Below are 23587 nucleotides of genomic sequence, written 5' to 3' on the forward strand. Positions count from 1 at the left end.
AGGGGAGCACTATGCTTACAAAAGCAGTTGAGGGAATGAGAGGTACCTTTATTCAACCTGCTTTACAAAAAGTGTATAGTCAAATCTTATATCCCTATTCCTGAGCTTTGGCATCAAAACAAAGCAGCTAAGCTTAAGTCTTTTCCACAGACTTAGTTTCTTCTGGGTGTCCTTCCTTAGAACTGCTCACAATATATTCCAGATCCTCCCTACAATCACCTCATCTCTATTTTTTAATCAGTTTGATGTAACAAATCATCTGTCCCAAGCTACACAACAGTTTCCCAGCAAAACCAACCCCTAGAATAGGGTGTTTTGGCCAAACATTGCAAGCCTGTGACCTACCTCACTCACTAGAGTTCATAGCACGTGTACTTCAGTTTCCTTGGTATCATACATAAACTTCTTTGTGGTTCAACCCTCAAAAATCCTTGCTCAAGAAACTGCATCTTATGGTGACTTCAATATTGGAGTTGACACAAGAAGTAGGTAGATGAGCAAATTTGGGACAGTTTGTAATTTTAGAGATATTGGCCCAATCTGTACATGAATGAATTTCTTAACTGACCATTTTGTACATGTACCCCGAGATTTAAAAGCATGAATATAAATAAAATACTATTTTGATGTTCACTGACCAACTACTATTTTCTTCTCTATCATTTACCTGAGTAGTGCAATCAGGCTCAGATTCTTCTGAATCGGAAATATCAGAATATTCTGAAGATCCATTCCTGAGTTCTGATTTCACACTTTCAAAGAACACTGGAAAAAAGGACAGAATTAATTATTTAATCTATCATTTCACATTTGTCTTCAGCATTTTTCAACATTTAGCTTCAAAAGCTCCACTGACTGTCCAAAAAAAACCCAAAAAACAAAAAAACAAATCAACCTATAAAATCTAATGTTATGCTATTGAGAGAAGCTGCTTTCCTTTTTAGAGAAATCTCTCTCTAGATTCCTTTACCCCAAATCACTGATGTGTAGTCTAAGTCTTAACTACATCTAACAGTTTGTGTCTTGGAATTTCCCTGTTGTTTCTAATTATAAATTTCATACATGAAGGCTAAGCAAGAATCTCAAAGACACTACTGCCATGAGATATTTTTAATGGTCTGAAGAGATGAACACACACTATTTAGGTTAATCAAGATCTAAGAATTTCAGTCCTAACAACCTGGGTGGATGGGCAAATGAATTCTGAAGTTGACAATAGTGAAGTAACGCACACGGTGGCAGCGGAATATAAACCTTATAAGGTCCTAACTATCAACTCAGGAAAGGGACCTAGCTAACACTGTAGACAGCTGCCAATGTGCAACTTCTGTGAAAAACAACAAAGTGTTAGGATAAGGCAGGGGTGGGGAACTTAAGGCCCAGGGGCCAAACTCAGCCCCTGGATTGTCTGGATCTGGCCTCTTAGGCTTAAGGCCTCCCCCAGCATTGGGGAGCCCACGTTGGCATCCCAGCCCCTGCCACATCCCTGCAGCCCCAGAGCCCAGTCTGATTTATCTGTGTCAATGGCTTCCAACCCTGCGATAAGGCATGATGGAGAACATTAGGGAAATTAAAATGCCATTATATATCATTTAAATGGTAAAGCCTCATCCACTACGTATTACTGGTCAGTCAATTTCTAAAGGAATACTGAAGAATTAAAGGGAATTCAGAGAATAGCAAGAACATCTGAGGTATGGAAAAACTCATGTGTCAAACTGTCCACCTTAGAAAAAAGACAAAAAGGAGTCTGATAAATATACATAAAACAACAAGTGGCTTAGAAAAAGTACTGAGAAAATAGAAGTGCCTGATCTGTCTTGTAACACAAGAATGAGAGAGAGTACACTTGATAACATGTAGCAAATCTGATGAAAAGAAATATTTATATCACATAATGTGTACTTGGACTAGGGATGTGAACAGGTTCATCAGTTAATTCTCATGCTTACATGCATCCCTCCCGCCCTCCACCTCCAATGCTGCTGCCTCTGTTACAGGCAGCAGCTTACGGGGGGAGGGGGCGGGAGGGGGGGGGGAAGGAGCGGCTGCTCACCTTCCCTCTCCCCCAGTGTGTACCCATTTACAAAAATCAAATGCATTTTAACATCCCTAACTTGGGCTATAAAATGCATTGCTCCTGGAAACTACTGATGATTCAAAGAGACATTTGGGTAACAAAAATATCAAGAATTATCATACTTAATGCTAGCAAAAATTTTAAAAGGAATATTATCTCTCATGCTTTAGGGCAGGGATTCCCAAACGTTTTGACACAGGGACCAGTAAATCCATTCACGAACTTTTGGAGGACTGGTAATGTTCATTTGCATATTTGCATATTCATTAATAAAATGATGAATATTCAAATAAGTTGTTTCTGGTCCTCTCAAAACCCCAGTGCCAGCTTTAGCAAAGCTTTTGATATGGTCGCCCACAATATTCTTGCCAGCAAGTTAAGGAATATGTATTGGATAAATGGACTGTAAGAGACAGAAAGCTGGTTAGACCAGGGTTTCCCAAGCTTTTCCTTTAGTTGGAACCCCTTTTTTCCAATACTGCTTTTTGCAGCCCAAAAATATACACATATAAAAAACAAACTGAGAAAATACCAGACATATAACATGTCTGGTATTTTCTCATTAGGTAAGTTGTATTATTACTAGATGTATCAGTTTGTAAGTTTCGAATTGCCTGGCTGGTAAATGTGTTCAGGCTGCATGAGTGTGTCTACCAGCCAGACAGTTCGCAACTACTCGAGGGAGGGGTTGGGGGGGGGCAATAGAATCCCCAGGCCGGACTAAATCATGCTTTGTGCTTTGCGGGGGGGGGGGGGGGAGAAATATAGGGGCAGCGTCCCAAGATCTACATATGGCCGGGTCAGTCCCACTCCCCGCAGGCCAATTCATTCCTCCCCCCTGCTCCCCCCGCTGTGCCTCTGGCCATCCCCACTTCCCCCAAACCCCTCCCAGGCAGCTGGGTCCCCCCCCGCTTCTCCTCCCAATCTCCCTTGGCCAGCCCCGCTGCCCGCATCCAGCCCTCCTTTCAGCAGCCGCTTCTTTTCCCCCACCCCATATCTTCCCCAGCCAGCTCCCTGCCCCCAACCTCGCACCCCCCAGCAGCCCTGTTTCCACCAGCCCCCCAATCTCCCCAGCCTGCCCCGAGTCCCCCATCCAGTGCTGCTTCCAGTGGCCAGCTCTCCTCTCCTCCTCCTCACCCCAGAATCCCCTGGTACCTGCACCTTCCCTTAGCCCTGCACCCTCCTGGTGCCTCCCCCTTTCCTTACTGCCTCTGCCCCCTTCGCCCTCTTTCCCTGATACCCACCCACTCAGCACTCTCTACCCCATCCCCCTCCTGCCCCTCTCCCAGCACCTCCTCCTCCAGCCCCCCATGCCCTTCCACTCTCCTCTCCTCCCCCAGCATCACCCTGTCCCCTGTCCCACTGACACCTCTCCTCCTACCCTTTTCCTCATTGTCTGCACTTGGCCCCCTGGCATTTGTGTCTCTCTCCTGCACCCTGTCCCTTGGTGCCTTCCCCTCCCAAACCCCTTCTCTCCTTCCACTCCTCCCCCTCCGCGCAAGCCCGCCGCCGCCGCCGCCTCCCCCAAGCCTGTTCCCTTCCTTCTGCCTTCCACATTGCGGGGCCGGAGGCCGCCAGAGCCAGTGTGGCCCCGCCACGTGCCTCCAAAGACTTTTAAAATCCCGGGCCGTGATGTCACGTCACACCCGGGCGTCCTCCCCGCCCACGTGCTACGCCACACATGGGCGGCAGCAGCAGGCGGTGAGGAGGAGCCGCGCACAGCAGGGATGCTTAGGGGGCGGGGTGGAAGGACACACGGGGAGACCCGCATCCGCACCAGGCAGAGCCGGGGGAGAGACCCAGCTCCACATACCGGTGCAGCAGGGCCCCCGGCTCTGTAACTGGCCGGCACTTCCGGGTTCGGGGGCGCGGGGCCCGAATCGGCTTAAGGCTGGCCCTGCCAGCAGCCAGCAGGCATGCTGAGGCCCAGTATTTTTTTCCCCACGGCCTGGCCCATAGTTTGGGAAACGCTGCTTTAGAGCTTAACCAGTCTTGAACTATGAGACCTAATGTGTGCAACATCAGCAGCCAGATTGCACCAGGCAGTTTTACAGCTTGTTTTTCCAGGGCAGTGCAAAACCGCTAGAATGTACATCCCAATATCCTTCTCCCTCTTGTCTTTCAAGTTCCCCTACCTGTTGCAACTTCCTACATTCCTCTGCATACATTCCAAATTACCTCTTATCACCTCACTTCTACATTCCTCAAAGATCTGCCCCAGTTTTCCCCTCCCTTACACTATCTACATATATACCCTTCTTTCCACCCAGCCACACACACTACCATCAAGCAAATCTGGTGCAAGGGATAGCTTTTGAAAACATATTTAAGGTTTTTTTAAACCTTTTATAACTGAAATGTTACCAAGCAGCAGAAACTGGGGCATGACATCTTCAGAGAACCTGTCAAAGAACTACCCTCTTTCAGAATTACTCCCATCACCTTCTGTGAAAATGATGCCTTATATCCCCATGGAAGATGATGGCTCTTTATGTTGTCAATGGGACAGAAGGGAACACTCTGAGGCACAAATTAATGAGATAGTGGACAATCTTTGCCAAGGACAAACTGTGCCCTTGGCCCCATTGAAAGCAATGGAAAACGGCAGCTCTTTTAAAAGAGGGCAATTTCTTCATGGAAATCTCTGCATGAAACTATTCTTTAGCCTTCACATATAATTTTAGATATGAAGAAAAATGGCAAAACTGACTATAACCCTTTCATTCAACAACAGTCTATGCACAAAATCTGAGTTTTAATTATAAAGGAAGTTAAAAAAAAATCTGCTGTTCAATTAAGATCACTAGTGATCATGTCTGACACCAAGTACTAAAAAAAACCCTTAAATAAATAGTCTAGCAGCACCTTAAAAACTAACAAAACACACAGATGATATCATGAGCTTTTATGGGTACAACCCACTTCTTCAGATGAATGGAGTATAAAAGTCCAGTTCCAAAATAAAAAGAGGATGGAGTGGGGGAGAAGAAAAGGGGAAAGGGGTGAGAAATAGTGAATTAGAGTGTTCATGTTACATGAACCTGATAGAGAAGGTGCTAAGACCAAGAACTAAGTCTCTCAAAGGACCCATTTTAAAATTAATTTACACTCCAAACATTTACCATATTTACTTGAAAATTCTCAGAACATTTATTCTTTCCTCAGAATAAGTGCTGTTGAATTCCCTCTAAATGAAAAGCTAAATTCAACCTTAACTGACAGCAGCACCAGTTTCTGGTCCATAATTATCTATATACACACAAATAGACAAATATACCGAGAGCAAGAGTCTTATTCTAGTTGGTAGTTCATCAGCAAATATGTTGCTGTTCGAAATGAAGGTCCTTCAACTCCTAGAATTACTACCTCTAGCCTGTAGCTTTTCTCCACCTTTTGCTCATGGCAAAACTTCAGTCAAAGTTCCACAGATAAGTTTCACAAGTGGACTTTGTTCTGGTCATAAAAAGGTGCTGAATTGTTCAGTGCAAGCAAACAAAAGCTTACTTACTGTTCAGTGGTTTCTGGGCATCTGCAGTCCCTTGTTCTTCCAACTCTGAACTCTGGTCTTCCATCTTAATAGTCTTTGTCATTTTTGACCTCGTCCTGTCATCCTCATCCTCACTATCTGCCGTGTAAAGACTTTGATCTGTAAATGGTCGTCGCTCATCTCTAGCTCAGAAGATATTGAAATGTTAAAGTTATTTGCTGATTTGCAGATTATGGTATAGAGCTACATCAAATTGTTTCCATTCTTTATTATTTGCAATACTTTTAGAGGCAAGAATATCAGGCTTATACTATCTGCCCTTTTTTTCTGCTTTTACCAAACATTTTCCTGCTGCATTCCATCTGCAGCAACAGCCACAGAAAAGATACTTCTTTGTGTATCTTAATCTTCCTTAAATGTGCTCTCACAATTATGAATCCATTCATGTTCCTCCTGGAACCTGGATGCTGAACAGGTTAAATTTGATCTTATGATATTTTTATGAGAATTACTTGTTTGGAGGGTGTTTGCCCCTCTGTAACAAATCTGTAGATTTAAAAATATTCACAATTTGAAGTTTGATCAAATAACTGAATGTAATGCTATCTAACTGAACAGGCAAGACCCCTCCTTTTCCCCTCCCCGCCATGCAAGGGCTCCTTTGCTCCTCAAGAGGAATAGAAAGCACAGAGGTGCTAGTGGGTCCTTCTCTACTCTGATTCTAGCATGAAGCCTTGTCATAGGTTTGTAGAAGGAAAGATATCGGTTACAAAATGAGAATGTGCCCATCCAAAATGTCTGGGAACAAGTGATTCATAAGCAACTTTTTATACCTAATTATTCTTCCATTTGAAAGTAGAAGGCGTAGATCATTGTCCTTTGTTCTCCATTCAGGTACCGTAGAAGATGGCTGAAAGGGCTTGTTAAATCTTCCTTTCATTTTAGAGTTTGCTGTGTCCTAAAAAATCCAAAGCAGGACTGTTAATTATTTCTTCAAATTACAAGAATTTACACATATTTCTTCTCAGCAATCCACAACAGCATTTCTCCCCAAAAGATCAAAGGAATATTTCAGACAGACAGCAGAGGAAAGCTTAAGCTAGCTATCAATGGCTGGAGTGGTTGGGATAGAACAGTTTTGGATAAAGGTAATACAAAGTTGCTGAGTTCATTCCATCACCTGTGAATTTTTTCTGCTTATTGTGACCACTCCATTGTGGTCACAACAAACATTCTTCTAGACAAGTACATTGAAAATTACTCCCTCTAAAGAAGTTATCCTCCTCCTTGAATCATAAGAACAGCAACAAGGTGATGGAAACCAAAGGCCAAACAGGGAACTGGTATTGCAACTACTACCTAGCCCACAGCAACAATCAGGTCTAGGCACCCAAGAGGAGGAAAGAAGGCTTAAACTCAACAAACTAAACAGTGAATTCAAATGATTTACATACTATGTTATATTACTGTAAGAGTTTACTGAGTGAGCTCTTTTAAGAAAACTTGTAATGTACTGAACTTAATAGTCATTATGTCCTAAATATAGAGGTTATGGTTATAAAGACAGGGGTATGTGTATACACATTCACGTGTGTGTAAAGTCTTAACTAACTGTGGTGCAACTTCAGCAATGCAGTGAAGCAACCAGGCAGAGGGGCTACCTCCCCAAAGAGATTACCTTGAATTCAAGCACCTAGCAACTGCCCAGTCCAGGTAAAAATGAAGAATCAGAGAAAATGAGAACAGTTTCAACACAAAAAGAAAATCTCCGTCTTTGGAAACTAAAAGGAGGGAATTTCCCACATTTTGAGTATCTATATAATACCTCAATTAAAAACGTCTCCAAACTCTTAAAATGAAACAAGTTTGATTTAAAGATCATCCAGAACTTGGGGGAAGACTGTTCATCAACACTGGATCCCTCCTATAACTAGGATCCATGATGGGAAATTTTAAGGAAATAAAATCTCTTTTCTAGTTAGTTTCTATCTAATATGAAAGTGAAAAGCTTGAAGGTGCATCTCTATCTTGTATTTGAATTGCATATGTTTGCTTTTCATTACTTTTCCAACTATGAATCTGTGTTTTTTCTATTAAATAAATGTTTTATTAATTTGTACCCTAAGCAACTCTCTAGTGTGCAAATGATGTGAAGCACGTCTATACCATAATTATCTGATAATTTGGGTCTCGCTTAATTTCCTTGGGTGTGACAATCACAGGGGAATGGTTCAAGTATCTGATAACTCAACTTGGAGAAAAATTTATTTGGGGAAACTTGGAACTGGTAGGGTTGCTAATGTCACCTAACAAAGAGTACTCTGCCTTTCACCAGCCGAGGTGAACAATCAGCATAAAACCCCCAAAGTTACAGGCCAGGGAATGACAGAACTCCAAATCATATCCAATAGCTAGTATCTGCCCATAATCCCACAATTCCTAGTAACTTGCCCATAAACTAAACTTTCTTCCTAACTTCAAGGATGGCTAATCCTCTGACTCAGGAGAATTTACAGATGAAAAACTGCCCTCAACCACATACATGCAAAATATTTTGAATCTTTCTAGGCTAATTGTCAATTACATCTTGTGGCAACGACTTTCACAAGCTTATTATATTATTAGTAAAAATGAAGTTTAACTTGTTACCTTTTAATTTAATAGAATGTCTCTTGATCTTGTATTATGAGAAAAAGGCAAGTAAGAGCATTTAATTCACTTTTCTTTATGACACTCATGGTCTTGCATACTTCTAACATACTCTCTCAACCTCTCTAGTCTGAACTAAATATTCCCAATATTTTTACTGGGTTAGGTGGCCTTTCAAGCCATAATTATTTTTATTCTTTAAATCGCCTATGTTTTGCTATATCCTTTTTGAGATAGGATGACAGATATCAATACAATAGTTCAAGTAACAGGTACTTAATGTATAAAGTGTCATTATAATATATTTTTAATCCAATATCTTATGCGGTTTTTCACATCTTAATACAAGGCTTAAACTTTTTATACATTCTAATTTCTGCCTTTTATGTCCATGAAATGTAATACTTGCCTCCTCCCAGGGAGACATCTCCAGCCTTTTGAGTACCTCCCTTGTGTGAAGCTCCAGAATATCCAGATTAGAAGGAACTTTGGTTGCATGATCTCGCAGTTTCCTCACTTTTCTTCTGGAATGGGGAGGAGAGGTTGCTTCGTGTGAGGATCGTGAAACTGGGCAAATACCAAGAATTCCCTGAGTTTTAACTGGTTTGCTGTTCTCCTCCTTTAAGTGAAAACAAGTATTTTCAGTAGGGTCTGTCAAGAGCAAGCGCACACATTTAAACTGTTTCCCATTTACATAAATGAATGAAAATTAATCATAAAAAGACAAACAAAAGGTCTTTGGAGGAGATACTCTGTAAAGTGAGACCTCTCTTCTAATTTGGGCCCATAGGTTTTATCACAATATAACCACCATCACTAAATACATCTATAAGAGCAGCAAGTTGGTAACAGCGGTAAAAATGTTACATAGGGATGAACAGAAAAATCATGCTATTTTTTCCTATGTGTCCATGATCCAACCCAATCCTCCCACAATAGTATTCTTTAAATGCTATTTCCATGACTTCACATATCATTTCTTCTAAATCCAGTGACTTATTTATTGTCACTGTGAAATTTTATAAAAATTGTCACGTCACGTCTGCTGCCCTAACCATTGTTTACACTAAGGAAGTACAGGGCATATAAACACTATACTCAGCAGACCTCTACGCTCTTCAGTTTCCAGCACTGCTCTTACCATATTATTTCAAATAAAGTAGGGATCCAAATCATTGAAGGACTGTTAAGTAGTAAAGGAGCACAATATGCCCAACGCAAAATAAAGAGAAGGAAAAATGAAGGAAAGAGAAAAAAGATGATGATATACCAGACAAAAGAGCAGAATATGTTAAAAAGAAAAAGGACATACAAGGGGGAAAGGAAGGAGATAGAAACATTAAGATCTTGGAAAATACAGGACTCTCAAATGTACAACAGAACAATAGCATAATCAAAATATATATAAAATATTTAAAACCTCTGTTTTTGCTTACTTTTGAAGCGATTTTAAGTTTTCTAATTTTAGACTAAGGAATCTCCAGTTAGAAACCTCCAAAAATTTTTCACCTGGCCTTCTACTTTCAAATCACAGGATACTTAGAGCATTTCTACGCTGCAGGTCAAAAGTCAAATTAAGATACACAATTTCAGCTGACAATTGTATAGCTAAAGTCGAAATAGATTAATTCGGATTTTGGTGAGGTCTACACAGCAGGAAGTCGAAGGAAGAACACTCTTCATTCAATTTCCCTTACTCCTTGTGAAATGAGGTTTGCAGAAGTCAGAATGAGTCGTCCTCCATCTCGACATTATTTCAAAATAATGGCTTGCTGTGTAGACATACATTGTGTTATTTCGAAAAAACGTCAGTTATTCTGAAATAACACTGCTGTGTTGACAAACCCTCAGAGAGTGACACTGCTGAAAACTGATCATAAAGTGCAACTACTGTAAACCCTGAAGGCCCAGAGTGACTAATTACCCTTTCTGCAAATATGTCAGCTTTTAAAATAATTTGAGGACGTAAGAGCAACTTGCGTGCAGATAAGTAATGTTTTCTGGTCTTACCTCTACAGAGCGAATCACCTTAGAGAGTTCTTTAATGAGATGCCCAGGCCTAACATTGTCTGGAATTTCAAAGGCATGTTCGGTTACAAGCTGTATATGAAGAGTGGAAAAAGATAAAATAAGATAAAAATCAATAAAGTACTATAACGTAGATCAAACTATGGAAAGTCTAGACCAAAGAAAACCTATTCAATTAACCCAGAGTACTTACTAAAACTAGAGTACATTGTCAGTATGAATCAATATACAGTAAAAGCTATAGAGAAAAGTAAGAGAGAAATAGCTGTGTTAGTCTGATCTAGGTAAAACAAAAAAGTCATGTAGCACTTTAAAGACCAACAAGATGGTTTATTAGGTGATGAGCTTTCGTGGGGCAGACCCACTTCTTCAGATTGTGAAAGTGCATATTCTGTACTCTACTCTTACGCAAAAGAGGCAGAAGACAAGAAAGCAAGCAGAACTCAAGGATTTATTCAAAAGAACAGCTTCCAGGGTGTGTCGTTAGACTGAATCTGTAATGATCTAATCTCCAACATCTACATATGTTGATAGTGATGACCCTGAGGCAATCTAAGATCCTGAAGTGCCTTCTGAATCAGATTAAATTATGTTCAGTATAATTTTAGTGATAAGTTACTTTTAGCACTGCCTTTAGTGATACCTAGCATTATAAGGACCTATTATATAGAAAAGTTCACCTGTATACACCTAACTGCTTCAAGAAACCAACCACTCTGATGCAGTACTCTTACAGGACGGATGAGTACCTGTATGCTATTTTATTTATTTATATTTTATTCTAATTCTTTGGAAATTACACTTAAACAACAAATAGTCTAGTAGCACCTTAAAGACTATCAAAACATGTAGATGGTATCATGAGCTTTCGTGGGCGCAACCCACTTCTTCAGATGAAGTCATACTGACCATTTATTTAACTGACTACTTGTACTGGGAATAGCTTCTCTTTCTCCTTTGAGCATGGTCAGTATGGAACCCTACTTTGTGAGGCGATTAGTAGTAATAATGTTAAAGCAAGTGGGGTCTGAACAGAATTCAGTTACGTAAAGGTCACAATCTGAATTAGGCCTCAGACATAGAAGCTAAATCTAAAGCAACGCTGAGTAAATGCACAAATTTATCTCCAGGTGGCATCCCTGTGTATTTCAGTGACAGAGCCTGTTTTAAATATAGCAGATTATGATCCAAGGCCTTACCTACTGAAAAGCCTGTAAGCCCCAGTGTATGTTCAGTTTAATCCGTTTAGACAATATCTGAACATAGATGGGCTTCCCCCATAGATTTCTCCTCACTCAGTATAAGTAGTCTAACTGACCTACACTAAGGCTTAGTTCTAGTTAGAGAATTGAGAATTTGCTTAACATCTGAACTGTATAACCTAACTTTTTCCAAGAGTCAATTAGGGAGAAAGCACAGGTATACAGAATTACTGGGATGAAATCAGAGACCACCTTAGTTGAGAAGGAATGCCTTCTTTCCTTACAAAACATTCTGCATGGAACATGCACCAATTTTATATTTCTAACACCATTCTAAGAACCTAGTTTTCTTTTGATAGTTGGAAAGAGCAGGCTTCTCCTTTAACTGATGATGTAGTACACAGCAATATTTAATACAGCTTTAATGCCATAGTTACCACTGACTGTATGGAAAAATATTAAATTGACTGTGGTGAGATTACTTTGAGCAAGCAGTGCACATTGGGGCTACTCATTCCTTCCACCCCTTTCCTCCCAGGTGATCTGAAAGTGGAGTGGCCCCAACTGCCCTTCATTTCCTAAATTTATTTATTTACCAGAGTCCTTGTCTACATTAGAAAGCATTTGCTGGTGTAGCTAAATCAGCACACAGAGTTGCTGATATAGTTTATACAAATTACCTCAACACTATGGCAGCAAAAAGGCTCCTTTGCCAGCTGCATCTACCAGGCAAAGGTGTGATTCATTTCACACTCCTAACCAACAAATCTAAGTCAGCAGAATGTAAACGCAGAACCAGACCTGGGACTCTAAAGAAGAGGAAAAGGTATTAATATGCAGAGGCAATATCTGAGAAACAACAGTTATTGGAAGTAACTTCTTTCTTCTTTGAAAAGCCTCTGTATATTCCTATTTATGGGAGTTTAGCAAGCAGTTCAATCCTTCTAGAAAAGTGAGCAGAGGAATTCTAAGTAAACAAAAGCAGCAAATCTACATAAAAAAGCATCACACTAGAGGAAATATTCTTGAGAACAGGTAAATGAACACATCCAACCTGTGGTAATCACAACACAAACAAATATATAGATCCAAATAAAACCAGATTCTTGTGGAGCAGCCATGAAGATAGAGCAACTGTGTTATGCCATTCTAGTGGTACACAGAGAGAGACTTTCAAAAGCTAGGGTATTGCAGGGTGAATCAAGACCATTGCCTGAGCACAAGGATGGAAGCTGAAATCACAACCCAGGCAGCTCAGCAAACTTGCAACATGTTTCTGAACGCTTGAGGTGTAACACTTAGAAATGTTAAAAAGTAGAGGTATGCAAATCACGTAACTTCAGAAAAAAACTCATCAAGTGCATCAGCTACCTTGAAGTCAGAGCATCAACCTGACAGGATTCAACATCAGGTAGAAATTCTTACTCCAACATTGAGACAAAGAACCTGTAATCAGGAAAGTGGTTCTACCATCAGACCTAGAAAGTCTGAATCAAATCTCCAAGAGCTAGTTACAGCCATGACAACATCCTTGCTATGTCTTAGCCTGCTGACAGATTTTCGGAACCAATGCAATCAGAGGGAGTGCATGGTTATTATAATAGGAATATTCTAGACACAGCACAATCTGAATTCTGGCCAGGACACTGAACTGAAACTTCAGTAGCCTTGTCAATGGATAAAGAGCAAACATCCATTCTTATCTTCCTGGACTTCTCTGAAGTATTTGACACAGCTGACCATCCAATACTGCGGTTTTGCTTGAGAGAGGTGGCAGGGTACAGAGTTATGCACAAAAAATGGCTTGAGATCCTCCTAGAGAGGCATACCTAAAGAGCTGTGATGGAAAAATCCCTTGGCGGGGACATAGTATTTGCAACCTGCTCTCTTTCAAGTCGATAGTGCTGTGGCTAGATTCTTCCATGCCGTTTTCACTGGGTCTAGAAAATGGCACTTTTGATTGGCAGAGCTATCTTAGCCAACAAGGGTGGTTGCAATAGATCAGTCAATTTGTGCTGGATGTTGGGCATCTCTTCCACAGTGATCTGGAGTTCCACTGCCCTGCTTTTAAATAGATCTTGAAAATGGGTAATATCGTCTGCAATATGTGGTGGTAAGGGCAGACCAGAATACTCTGGTGACATAGGTGAATTATTGACTGGACAAATCTGTTCTGGATGGTGTCTTCAGGATGGCCATCCACAGATAAATCCCATTCCCCTGCCTCAGTGGGCTCTGGAGTTGATGGTGGAGATCTGATACTGCTGCTGTGGAGAGTGTGATGCCTGTCATAGTGCAATCTATAGGGTCCCCAGAGATTCCAAAATGGCCATGGGCCAGAGAAAGGTGGAGGGGTGCCTATACCACAGCAGTAGGCAGTCATAGTGGGGTGGATAACCCACTGGTTTGTCTGGTATATGGGCTGGAGGGGGGGAGGAAGGAGAGGAAATGAGCAGCAAGAAGAAAAGCCTACCTCCTCCCCACTAGAAAAAGGGGAAGCCTCTGGAGAACTGCAGTGCCTGAAGTGGGTGAGAGGCGTGCCGTGAGGAGGGAGGAGGAGGGAAAGGAAGGATGTTGGTGGTGGGGATACCCACAGATCCCTTTAATAGGTATATGCTCTTGGGGTGGCCAGCTGTGGTGCCTCTAGAGTTGTGCCACTACATCAGTACAGTTTTGCTGAGCTGAAAGCAGACTGGCTGTCGGTGCCAAGTCTATCTGTGGTACTGCAGGTGGGAAACTGACAGAGGGGAGTGGATGCAGTAGTTTCAGCCTCAGTACTGTGCGTGGGACATGTAGCACCTAAGTGCGTACCCTGGGAACAGTCTGCGATGCTGGCAAAGCCCTCATTGGAGAGCATTTTTTGTGCTCTGTATGGTGAAGCTGTCAGCCACTTTTTCAGAGTTCAGGGACCATGTGTGTGACCTGACTGGGGAGCTGCCTTTTGATCATCCCTCCTGTCCCAAGTCAAAGGCCGGTCTAAGTGACCTCAGGTTTCGATCTCCTCCAGCCCTGGACATCAATTTGGAACAATGAGTATGTTTGTAGGGAATATATGATTCTTCCAGACATCAGACACACTGGCTACGTGAGTCAGAGATGGGCATAGCCTCTCTGCAGGAAGCACATCTCTTGAAGTCTGGGGAGCAAGGCATCCTACTGACTGAGGTCAATGAAAAGTCCACTGAAGTGGAGGGATCTGTTTTTTGTTTGTTTGTTTTTTAATTATAGCAAACTAAACTAAGAAGAACAACAACAACAACTAGAAGATGGCCAAGGAGAGAAATTTGACAGTGGGACTACTGCACTTCATCTCAGGCAGAAAGGGAATTGAGGGTTCAGGGTCATGTGTGTGGTAATTTAAGCACCAAGGTGTCATGAGACAGATCCTGAACAAGTAACACCTGGAGGGACACTGCTGCAGAAATCTCAAAGCAAAGGCACAGGAATGCACCAATGCCTGGAGTGGAGCACCCATAAGGACATTTCTCTTTAAGAGCAGCACCTCCCACACTAGACTCCTCACTTGTAGAGTCCCACAAAGATTAGTTCTCCCTCCACTCCTTTTCAACATTTTTAGGAAGGCACTAATTTAACTGGTCAGATAGCATGGACTCGAGTGTCAGGAATATGCAGATGGTATACATCTATATCACCCCTTTACTATACATACTACCTCAATCAAGATGGCCCACTGCATGGATTAGATGAACTCAAAGGTGAAGAACAGCTGGCCAAATGGAAACCCAAGCAAGACATAGATGATGCTGGTGAGCAGATGAAAAAAAAGAGTACATATCCACAGTGCAATGGCCTTTGACTGAAGGCACAGATCTACAATTGGTCCAAATCTATCTGCAGTTTAGGACTACTCTTGGATTTCTTGGCGACACTAGACTCTCACACAGTAGTACAGGTCATTCCTTCTATTATCTCCAGTTGGCTAGCAGTCTCCATCCCATTCCTGGCAGATGTCTACCTGGCTTTAGTTATTTACACTTCTTTTAACTCTCAAGTTGGAATATAGCAGCCAATATATATGGATATGAAGCTTTCAGAACTCTGCAAGCTCCAACAACTAGAATAGAATGCTGTGCAGCACATCTTTTTAGCAATAGACACTACTGTGAGCACATCAACCCTGTCCTCTGTTCACTGTTCTATGAGAAGCAAATATAGGGAATTGAATTTAAGGTCTTGATCCTCATCTTCAAGGTACTTCATGGTCTGGGCACCATATATCTACAAGACTGCCTAAAGCTCCAGGATGAAGACTGAGGCAGACAACTTGGCTTCTCTTGTGCAATGGAACACTACACAATGAAGCTAAACCTCCTTCATGCAAGAAGACAGAATGTTCTCAGGAACCACTCCAAAAAAGTGAAATGAACTCTCAAGATTCAGGAATGTCAACGGTTAACCAGTAAGAATCACCTGTTACCAGTAAGCATAATCAGTGGCCTGTCCTGGTGGGAGCAGCCTGCTGCACCATGGTAGCCCCTCGTCCCAGCCGGAGCAGCCTGCCTCGCAGGGGGCTATTCCAGCCTGACCAGAGTGGCTCCCGTTCACAAAGTCCCCCACCCACCCCATTTGAGCAGTTAACCTCGATACTGGCAATGCTATAATCTTAAAAATGAATTATCTTGATCTGGAGGGATCTGAAGACCTCAGTACTAGGTTCACTCAAGTAAGATTAGAGAGATGGATGTTGTTTTAGATGAACACAGAACCAATTAAGGTCAGCAGATGTCTGAAATCATGCTGAACTTGCACACATCCAAACTTAGTCAGCTGGATCTCAAGAGCCTCCCTTGTTAGAAAGGGTGTGAGGCAGCCTTCTGGCTCCAACAGGTCATCCAGATGATACCTGGGACCAATAAATACCATTTTTCTTTATTCTTCGTTCTGACGAAACCAATGCTGTTTATCTAACTAAAAAGAATATAGCCTGAGAAGGGCAGAATCAAAAAATATAAAGCAGATAAGGAACATATAAAAGACACTACATGTGATTCTACCTTACTACACCTTCAGTGGTTAATTAAAAGGGAACTGAAGAGTAAATGTGGCCAGTCCCCCTTTCATAGCCACTGACATCTTTCTGGGGGTGAAGAAGGGAAGAGGAGAACAGCCCCAACAGACATTGTTCACTAGAAAAATTCCAAAGTACCTATATATCCCACAAATGGGAATATGCAGAGGTGACCAAAAAAATCTCATCTTTGTGAAAAATTACAATTCAAGCTTCTCTCATTTTTTAGTTCACTGTGAACATTCAAAGAAAAGCATGACAGGAGATTATGATACATAGTGATTAGTTTCATTGAAACATGGATGAGAAGGCCTGAAGTCAGAGAAGTTCCCTCTGAGTTTTCAGCATAACCCTGTAGACCAGGCCAATGACCATGGGAAGAGGGAGAAGGTGAAGAATAAAGCATTGAACTCTAAATCTCCCACTAAAAAAAAACAAAATAAAAAAACCCCACACATATGCCTCCCCCTTAAAAAAAAAAAAAGTACTGTTTTCTTTGAGAAGTTGGAGAGGGTGATGTCAGGACACCTTCTAGTTTATGGTTAAGACTATATTTTAGTCATGGTATTTTTAGTAAAAGTCACGGACAAGTCATAGGCAATCAAGAAAAATTCACGGCCTGTGACCTGCCCATGACTTATACTATAAACACCCCGATTAACTCTTAAGTGCTCTGGGAGACTCCTAGTACATTTTCCCAACATGCAATAATCATTTCACATGGCAAATCTGCATATGATTGGTATCTAATTCCTTTACCATATACTGGAAAGAGAAAACAGGATTAAATGAAATCCAAGAGTTAAATATAGTAATTGGTCTGTAATTATTGATGGTTTTATGTTGTATGCCACTACCTCAGACAGGTTTTTCCCATAACTTCTATCAAGTTTCCTAATAATCGCTAAGGGATGGAAAAAATATCTATAAAGAGGAAATACTCTAAGGAGTCACATTTTTATGTAGGTTTAAAATTAAAAGCAATCCACTAAAAACAACAAAAACCCACTTGCACTTACGTCTTTTTTCATCCATAACTTTAAAGCACTAAGTAAAGCCTTCACTCCTTGTACTAAGAAGTTCTGGGGCTGGAAACCATCTTCCCTCAGTTCTAAAAAGGACAGAGAGGCTTCAATTATATGCACATTGCAATGTAAAATGACAATCAGACATATATCTTTCAACCTTTAATATACCTGCCAATGTATTACACAACCAACAAAACATGTAATAAATCAAATGTATTACTTTTTGTATATATCAAACCATAAGAAAAAATATTTTAGAAATACAAAGTCTGTTTTCAAGAATGGCTTCTTTCTGCTTGAAATAATTACAAGTTTTACAATGTGTTATAGGTTACTTTGGACCGAGGATCGCAGCATGCAACATACTGCAGAACTGGTTTAAAGAAAATATCCTTAATGACATTTCGTGCTGCAACAATCTGTAGCTTATAGTTCACCACCACATAGGTGTGCTACATTTTTCTATTTTGGACCACATCAAGAGTGGTGCGGTTGAACAGTTTCTGTATAAAATGCCTCAAGCTCATGCAATCCCTCCTCCTCACCTACATAAAATTCATACAATTCAACCAGCTGCCTTATACCAACCCCAAATCTCTGCCAACCTCCCAATTAGTGCTGCACACACAAGCTTACACACAATATTAATGCAGTCTCCCCGAAGGTGAGTGACCACCCTCTTCTTCCCTTAAAGACGGTGGCTGCTGTGGTTCTGGGGACTCCCAAATTCTCCTGTGGGACAGTGCTCAATCTTCCCTTTCACTCCCTTCACTGTAGTAGAAATGCCTGTGATGAAAGGAAAGTTGGCCAGAAATACTCAGCAGGTTTATTCCCCCTTTACAGACAGAGTCGAAGTGAGGAAGGAGGTGGCTGCTAACTCCAACACCTTCATAAAGAAGGAACAGATTTGGAGCTGCTGTACTCTGATCCTTCCTCCCTTGAATAAGGTATGCACCCGGTCCTTGGTTTTTTCTTCTTCCCTATGTGAAGACTCCTTTCAGTTTCAAGACAACTCTGTTTCTTCTTCTCCAAGATGTTCTCACTTCCACACCTTATGGAATAAAGGAGGAAAAGAGCAGCAGGAGGTCACAGCCATGCTACTGGGAGCACTGGGACTAGCAGCACTGCAAGTGCACTGTCCATATGCTGGGGGAGCTGAGGCTGTAGGGAAGAGGGGACAGAAGAGATGGGTCTGGGAGCTAGCATCACTGGACAGGAGCTCAGGGACCAGACAGAAAGGTCTGGTAAGCCAGATGTGGCCTAAAGGCCATAATTGGCCTCCTTATGCCTTTGCATCTCTGTCAGAGCTGTTCTTTTAGAATTCCCGGCTCTTAGTGATATTGATGGTAAAATGTGGTTCCATTGTATGTGCTACCAGTGCTGACTGTCCACTCACAGAAAGGCACTTCCTACCCAATTCCTGCATTGGGGACACAGGTGCTTTCCTTTTTGACAGTTTTTTGGCAGGTTGGTCAGCCACCTGGGTTGAGAAGGGACCCTGTAAGAAGCAGCGGTCAGCAAAGATTATCCAGGGCAGAGGAGATCCAGGCTTCACGCTCATAGACAGGCCTGAGAGACTTCTCCATGAAGAAGAGCTTTAGTTGCAAATCTCTACCCCAGTGTCAATGAGCAGGCGCTTCTGTCTTGCGTGTGTTTCACCTAGGCAGCAATCACACTGATTGTGTCCATCTGACAGGTAATGCAAGCTTGCAGGTGAGACAGTGTTTAAAGACTGGGGAACAGGGCATTCTTATCAGGGGAGCTTTTGACCTCAGAGCAGCTGTGCATGCACAGGTTCACCTTAGTCATGTAATGTTAAACTGCAAAAGGAAAGTAAAAAACAAGGTTTTAGATTTGTTTTTGGTTTTTAAACAAGGTAACTGGGACAAATGAAAAAGGAAACCGATTAACTGCTAATGACACAAGTAACTAACTGTTAAAATAATTAACTATTAAGTAGCAAGGCACTCCTAACTGTTCTGCCTCCTAGCCAAGGGAGTAGAGAAGAAACTGAGGGGAGCTTGGAGGTTTGTCACACAGTAGCAGATACAAGCCTGAAGCTGTCAAGATGGGAACCACACATATACAACCCAACCAGGCATTGCTACCAAAAGTCTCCAAGTATGAGCACAGGGGCACATGAACACTTAAAGTCGAGCACCCCAGGGACAGCCCTTGAAGAAGAAAGCTTCTTCTCTCATCAGCTGTGATGGAATTGGGGGGCAGAGGGGAGGAAGAGAGGGAGAATATGAAGGAGTGATTGCCTGAGCCACATGAGTTAACAACAATGCTATTTCAGCACATAAAAATAAGGGAGGAAGATTCAAGACTCTCTTAAAAGCCATTTCAATCTTGCAGTCCACAAAGTATTGTGAGGATACTGCTTGAGCTAATGGGGACAAGATCTTTAGTAAAATTTTCAGAAATGCAGACACAATTTAGAACCTTGAATCCTTTCAATGGGCTTAGGCTCCTACATCACTTCAGTGCTTTTGAAAAATTTTACAGTTTAGCTGACTAAAACAGTTAAGCACTGCAAGAAATAGCTGAGAAAGGATGTGGAATCTCCATCTTTGGAGTTTTTTACAAGCAGGTTAGACAAACATCTGTCAGGGATGGTCTAGATGGTGCTTGGTCCTGCCATGAGAACAGGGGACTGGACTCTACCTCTCAAGGTTCTTTTCAGACCTATGATTCTATGATCTATAAGGGCCTGATAGAGCTGAAGTTCAAGAAGGATTAATCAATTCTGAGGACATGAGCAATGGACTCCCATGAAAAGGGAAAATGTCAATGGAAGGGAATAAATGCGACTTGATAAAAATGACACCTCAAAAGAAAGAATGTAAAAATTTTTTTAAATGAATATGTGCTGCCTGTGTCATTGAAAGTGGAGCTCTCTGCTTCTACAAGGCAAAGAGACTGTCACCAGAAAAACAGAAATCTCTTACAAGTTACTGGAGTGCTTTGGAGAGTTATATTGGATCAATAATTTCTTCTCAAACATTTAGTTACCACATTAAGCACCTCAAGATGATAATGTGAAACTCTGATGTCTTGAAGAAGTCTCTGATCAAACTGAATCAAGAATCTCACCAAGGAAAACAAGAGTTTTACAGAGCAATATAATGCATGATGTTACGTATCTCAATTGCTTAATATCTTTGGAAGGTACCTCAAAGAGGTGATCTAGAGGAATTAGAACACATTTTACAACCATCAGGATTAATATGGTTTTTTCGCTCAATCAGGAACTAAGTCTAGTAGGCGGGGTATACTCTTCCTAGTAAGGCTGTATTGTCCCAGGATCTTAGATATGCAGTGTGTCCAAACTTGAAACTTAACACTGCTTAGAGAAAAGACAGTTACCTGTTCCCGTAACTGTGTTTGAGATGCGTTGCTCATGTCCATTCAACGTAGATGTGTATGCTCACCATATGCACTAGAGCTAGAAAATTTTCCCTTAGCATTACCCATAGGAGGAGCCAGCTCAGGCATTCCCTGGAGTAGCACACACATGCCAGGCTATATAAGACAACTCCAGTCCCCTTTCATTCCGAGTTCCTTCTTGCCAGAAAACTCTGACAGTGGGAAGGAGGGGAGGGATGTTGAATGGACATAACCAGACAATCACGTCATGAAAAAACAGACTGGCCTTGTACTGGCAGATGGAAAGCAGAGATCACTACTGGGTGCGCTCGCATAGATGTAAGCTCCAGGCCTTCCTCCTCTAAATAGAGAAGATAATGAAGGATGAGCCTTTGCTAGAAAGAGACCTCTCTGCTCTGTCCACACTGAAAACCTAATCCACTTGATCACATATATTTGCCTGGTCAATGGCTTTCAGCTTCCAAAGAGAACCTGCTGAACCACTGCTGAGCAGGACTGTTCTTACACATTCAGCCATGGAGCAGCCATGCTGTGAGGCAGACTCAGAAGCAGCCTGGCTGAAGCAGGCAGACACTGCCCTGAGAAAGTAGGTCTGTGTGGAGAGGCAAGGGCCATAGAGCAAGCACCACGAGACTCATTAGAATGGTAAACCAGCGCTGGCAGAGTGCTTCAGTTCCAGAATAGGGATGTAAAATCCTATTTAATCAGTTAACCGGTTAAATGTTATGTTTAACTGATTACGTGGGATCCCACACTGCTATTAGAAACCAGTTACTAGTAAACATCACCTGGTAAGGGTGATGTTTACCAGTTAACTGATTAACCATTTCTATTACTGATTAACTAGTTATCCATTCACATCCCAATTCCAGAAGAGCATGTCAGCAACCTGTGAACAGAGAGCCCATTTGTGAGAAGAAAACTGCTTGCTCAACTTGTCGGCTAAGAGATTCCCTGTTTCCAGGAGCTGGCAAGCCTCCAGCTGAATGCCATACTAGATGTAGGGATGTAAAATCCTGATTAGTCAATTACACTAACTTGTAACAGTAAACTAACAATGAGAACTATTTACAGGGAAAACAGAGTCCAATCAACTAGAAAAGGGAGCAACAGCTAATGCTGAGATGAGAAAGTTCCAAGCATCATCACTGGTGGCAAGAAGGAACTGAGGGTGAAGGGAACCAGAGGAGCCCTTTGCAGTGCAGCCTGTGTGCACCATTCCAGGGGGAGCCTGAACTGGCTCCCTCTACAGGTACTGCTAAGGGAAAATATTTTGTTACCAGTGCATGTGGCAAGCACACATACCTACGTTGAATGGACATAAACAAGTTTGAAAAAACCCAAAGAACACATTTTGATAAAGAAATTATACAATCTATTCCCAGTTAGAGCTCAAGCCATACAGAGATGATCTTGGCCAACTCACCAGACTTCCTGCAGATAGGATGTTTATCATGAGATGGAGATCATGACCTTCCCAAGGTGAAAGAAAAAAAGCCAAGATACTCAAAATCTTATTGAAGCATGAAATTAGTTACCTTTTAAAGTTTCCAGTAAATTTTTGGCCACAAACCAACAGATGGCTTCAAAGAAAGGAAATTTGAAAAGATCTGGGGTTTTTAGCCTTTTCTCCATTTCATAACACCTAAACAAATAATTTACAACGTTACGGTCTGTGTGCATTTTAGAATTAACCAATACAATATCCAACTCATACAATGTTCAGAAAATAAAATCAACAGGTTGTCATAAACAGAACCAATCAAGTACCACATAGTCAAACCCCAATAAAAACCACATTTGAAAAAGACTGAACTATGATCTTATTTGGTCCCTCTCAAGCACTTTCAAAAATAAAGTTGGATTTCATAAAACTATAGTACAAACTTAATGTGTAATATTTTAACACATGGAATTTTATTGGGATTCCACTGTAATAAACAAAAACAGTATGCTTAGACGACAATTCCACATTTTGGACAATAAATAATATAGCTGTCCCAACAGCAATCCTGACTGAAGGTTGCTCCTTTCAGTTCAAAATTTCACATCCAAGCTTAACTTGTTTTAGTATCTCCCATTTGCACTAATCTACAAAATAGAGCTTATCTGATTTTAGTGTGTAATTAAATTTGTGCAGACTACTCATTCTGCTTTGGAGAAGATTCTTTTGGAAGTGAAATACAGTAAAACCTGTGTTACCCGGCACACTCGGGGATTAGGGCATTCCGGTTATCTGAGGGTCCTATCAAAGTAGGAAAAACCAATGGACAATAATAGTAAAATTCAAGTTTTTAATATTGGTAGTTTTGTAGCGTGAGGCAGTTTGTCTCACATTTCTATTTTGAGTTAAATATAATTAGTACTTCTCAAATAAAAAAATTGTTAAGCCAATTATGGTAAACCAAGCCAGGCCTATGTGCCTGAAGATGTGACAGTATTGTGGCTGGGGGCAATGCCGGTTAACAAAGTTTTCTGATTAACAGAGTGATGGATAACAAAGGTTTCACTGTGGATCAAAGTCTGCTTCTGGCACTATCAAACTACAAAAAAAACCACTACTGTCCATAACTTGAGCCTGTTTCTACTTAATCCCATTTAACAAGCATAATGAAAACTACCTAGTACAGGTTGAAACTCTATAATCTGGGCTTCCCTGGTCCGGCATCGTTGGGTGACTCTGTGAGAGCACTC

At 41.4% G+C, this 23587-nt stretch overlaps 1 protein-coding gene across 2 annotated transcripts in view; it reads right to left on the reverse strand.

The window, feature by feature from the left end:
- The window catches only part of KDM7A (lysine demethylase 7A), an 87206-nt gene that overhangs the window by 16683 nt on the left and 46936 nt on the right, over positions 1-23587 (reverse strand). For both annotated transcript variants that reach the window (XM_075939680.2, XM_089781952.1), the window contains exons 9-15: positions 22432-22538; positions 17495-17586; positions 10227-10316; positions 8626-8835; positions 6401-6525; positions 5589-5749; positions 668-765 (exon numbers count right to left, since the gene is read on the reverse strand). In XM_075939680.2, the coding sequence (XP_075795795.2) occupies positions 668-765; positions 5589-5749; positions 6401-6525; positions 8626-8835; positions 10227-10316; positions 17495-17586; positions 22432-22538 (883 nt within the window). The remainder of the gene's footprint in view (positions 1-667; positions 766-5588; positions 5750-6400; positions 6526-8625; positions 8836-10226; positions 10317-17494; positions 17587-22431; positions 22539-23587) is intronic.

This window comes from Pelodiscus sinensis, chromosome 1 (assembly GCF_052426305.1).
Source record: "Pelodiscus sinensis isolate ZL-2025 chromosome 1, ASM5242630v1, whole genome shotgun sequence".
NCBI lineage: Eukaryota > Metazoa > Chordata > Testudines > Trionychidae > Pelodiscus > Pelodiscus sinensis.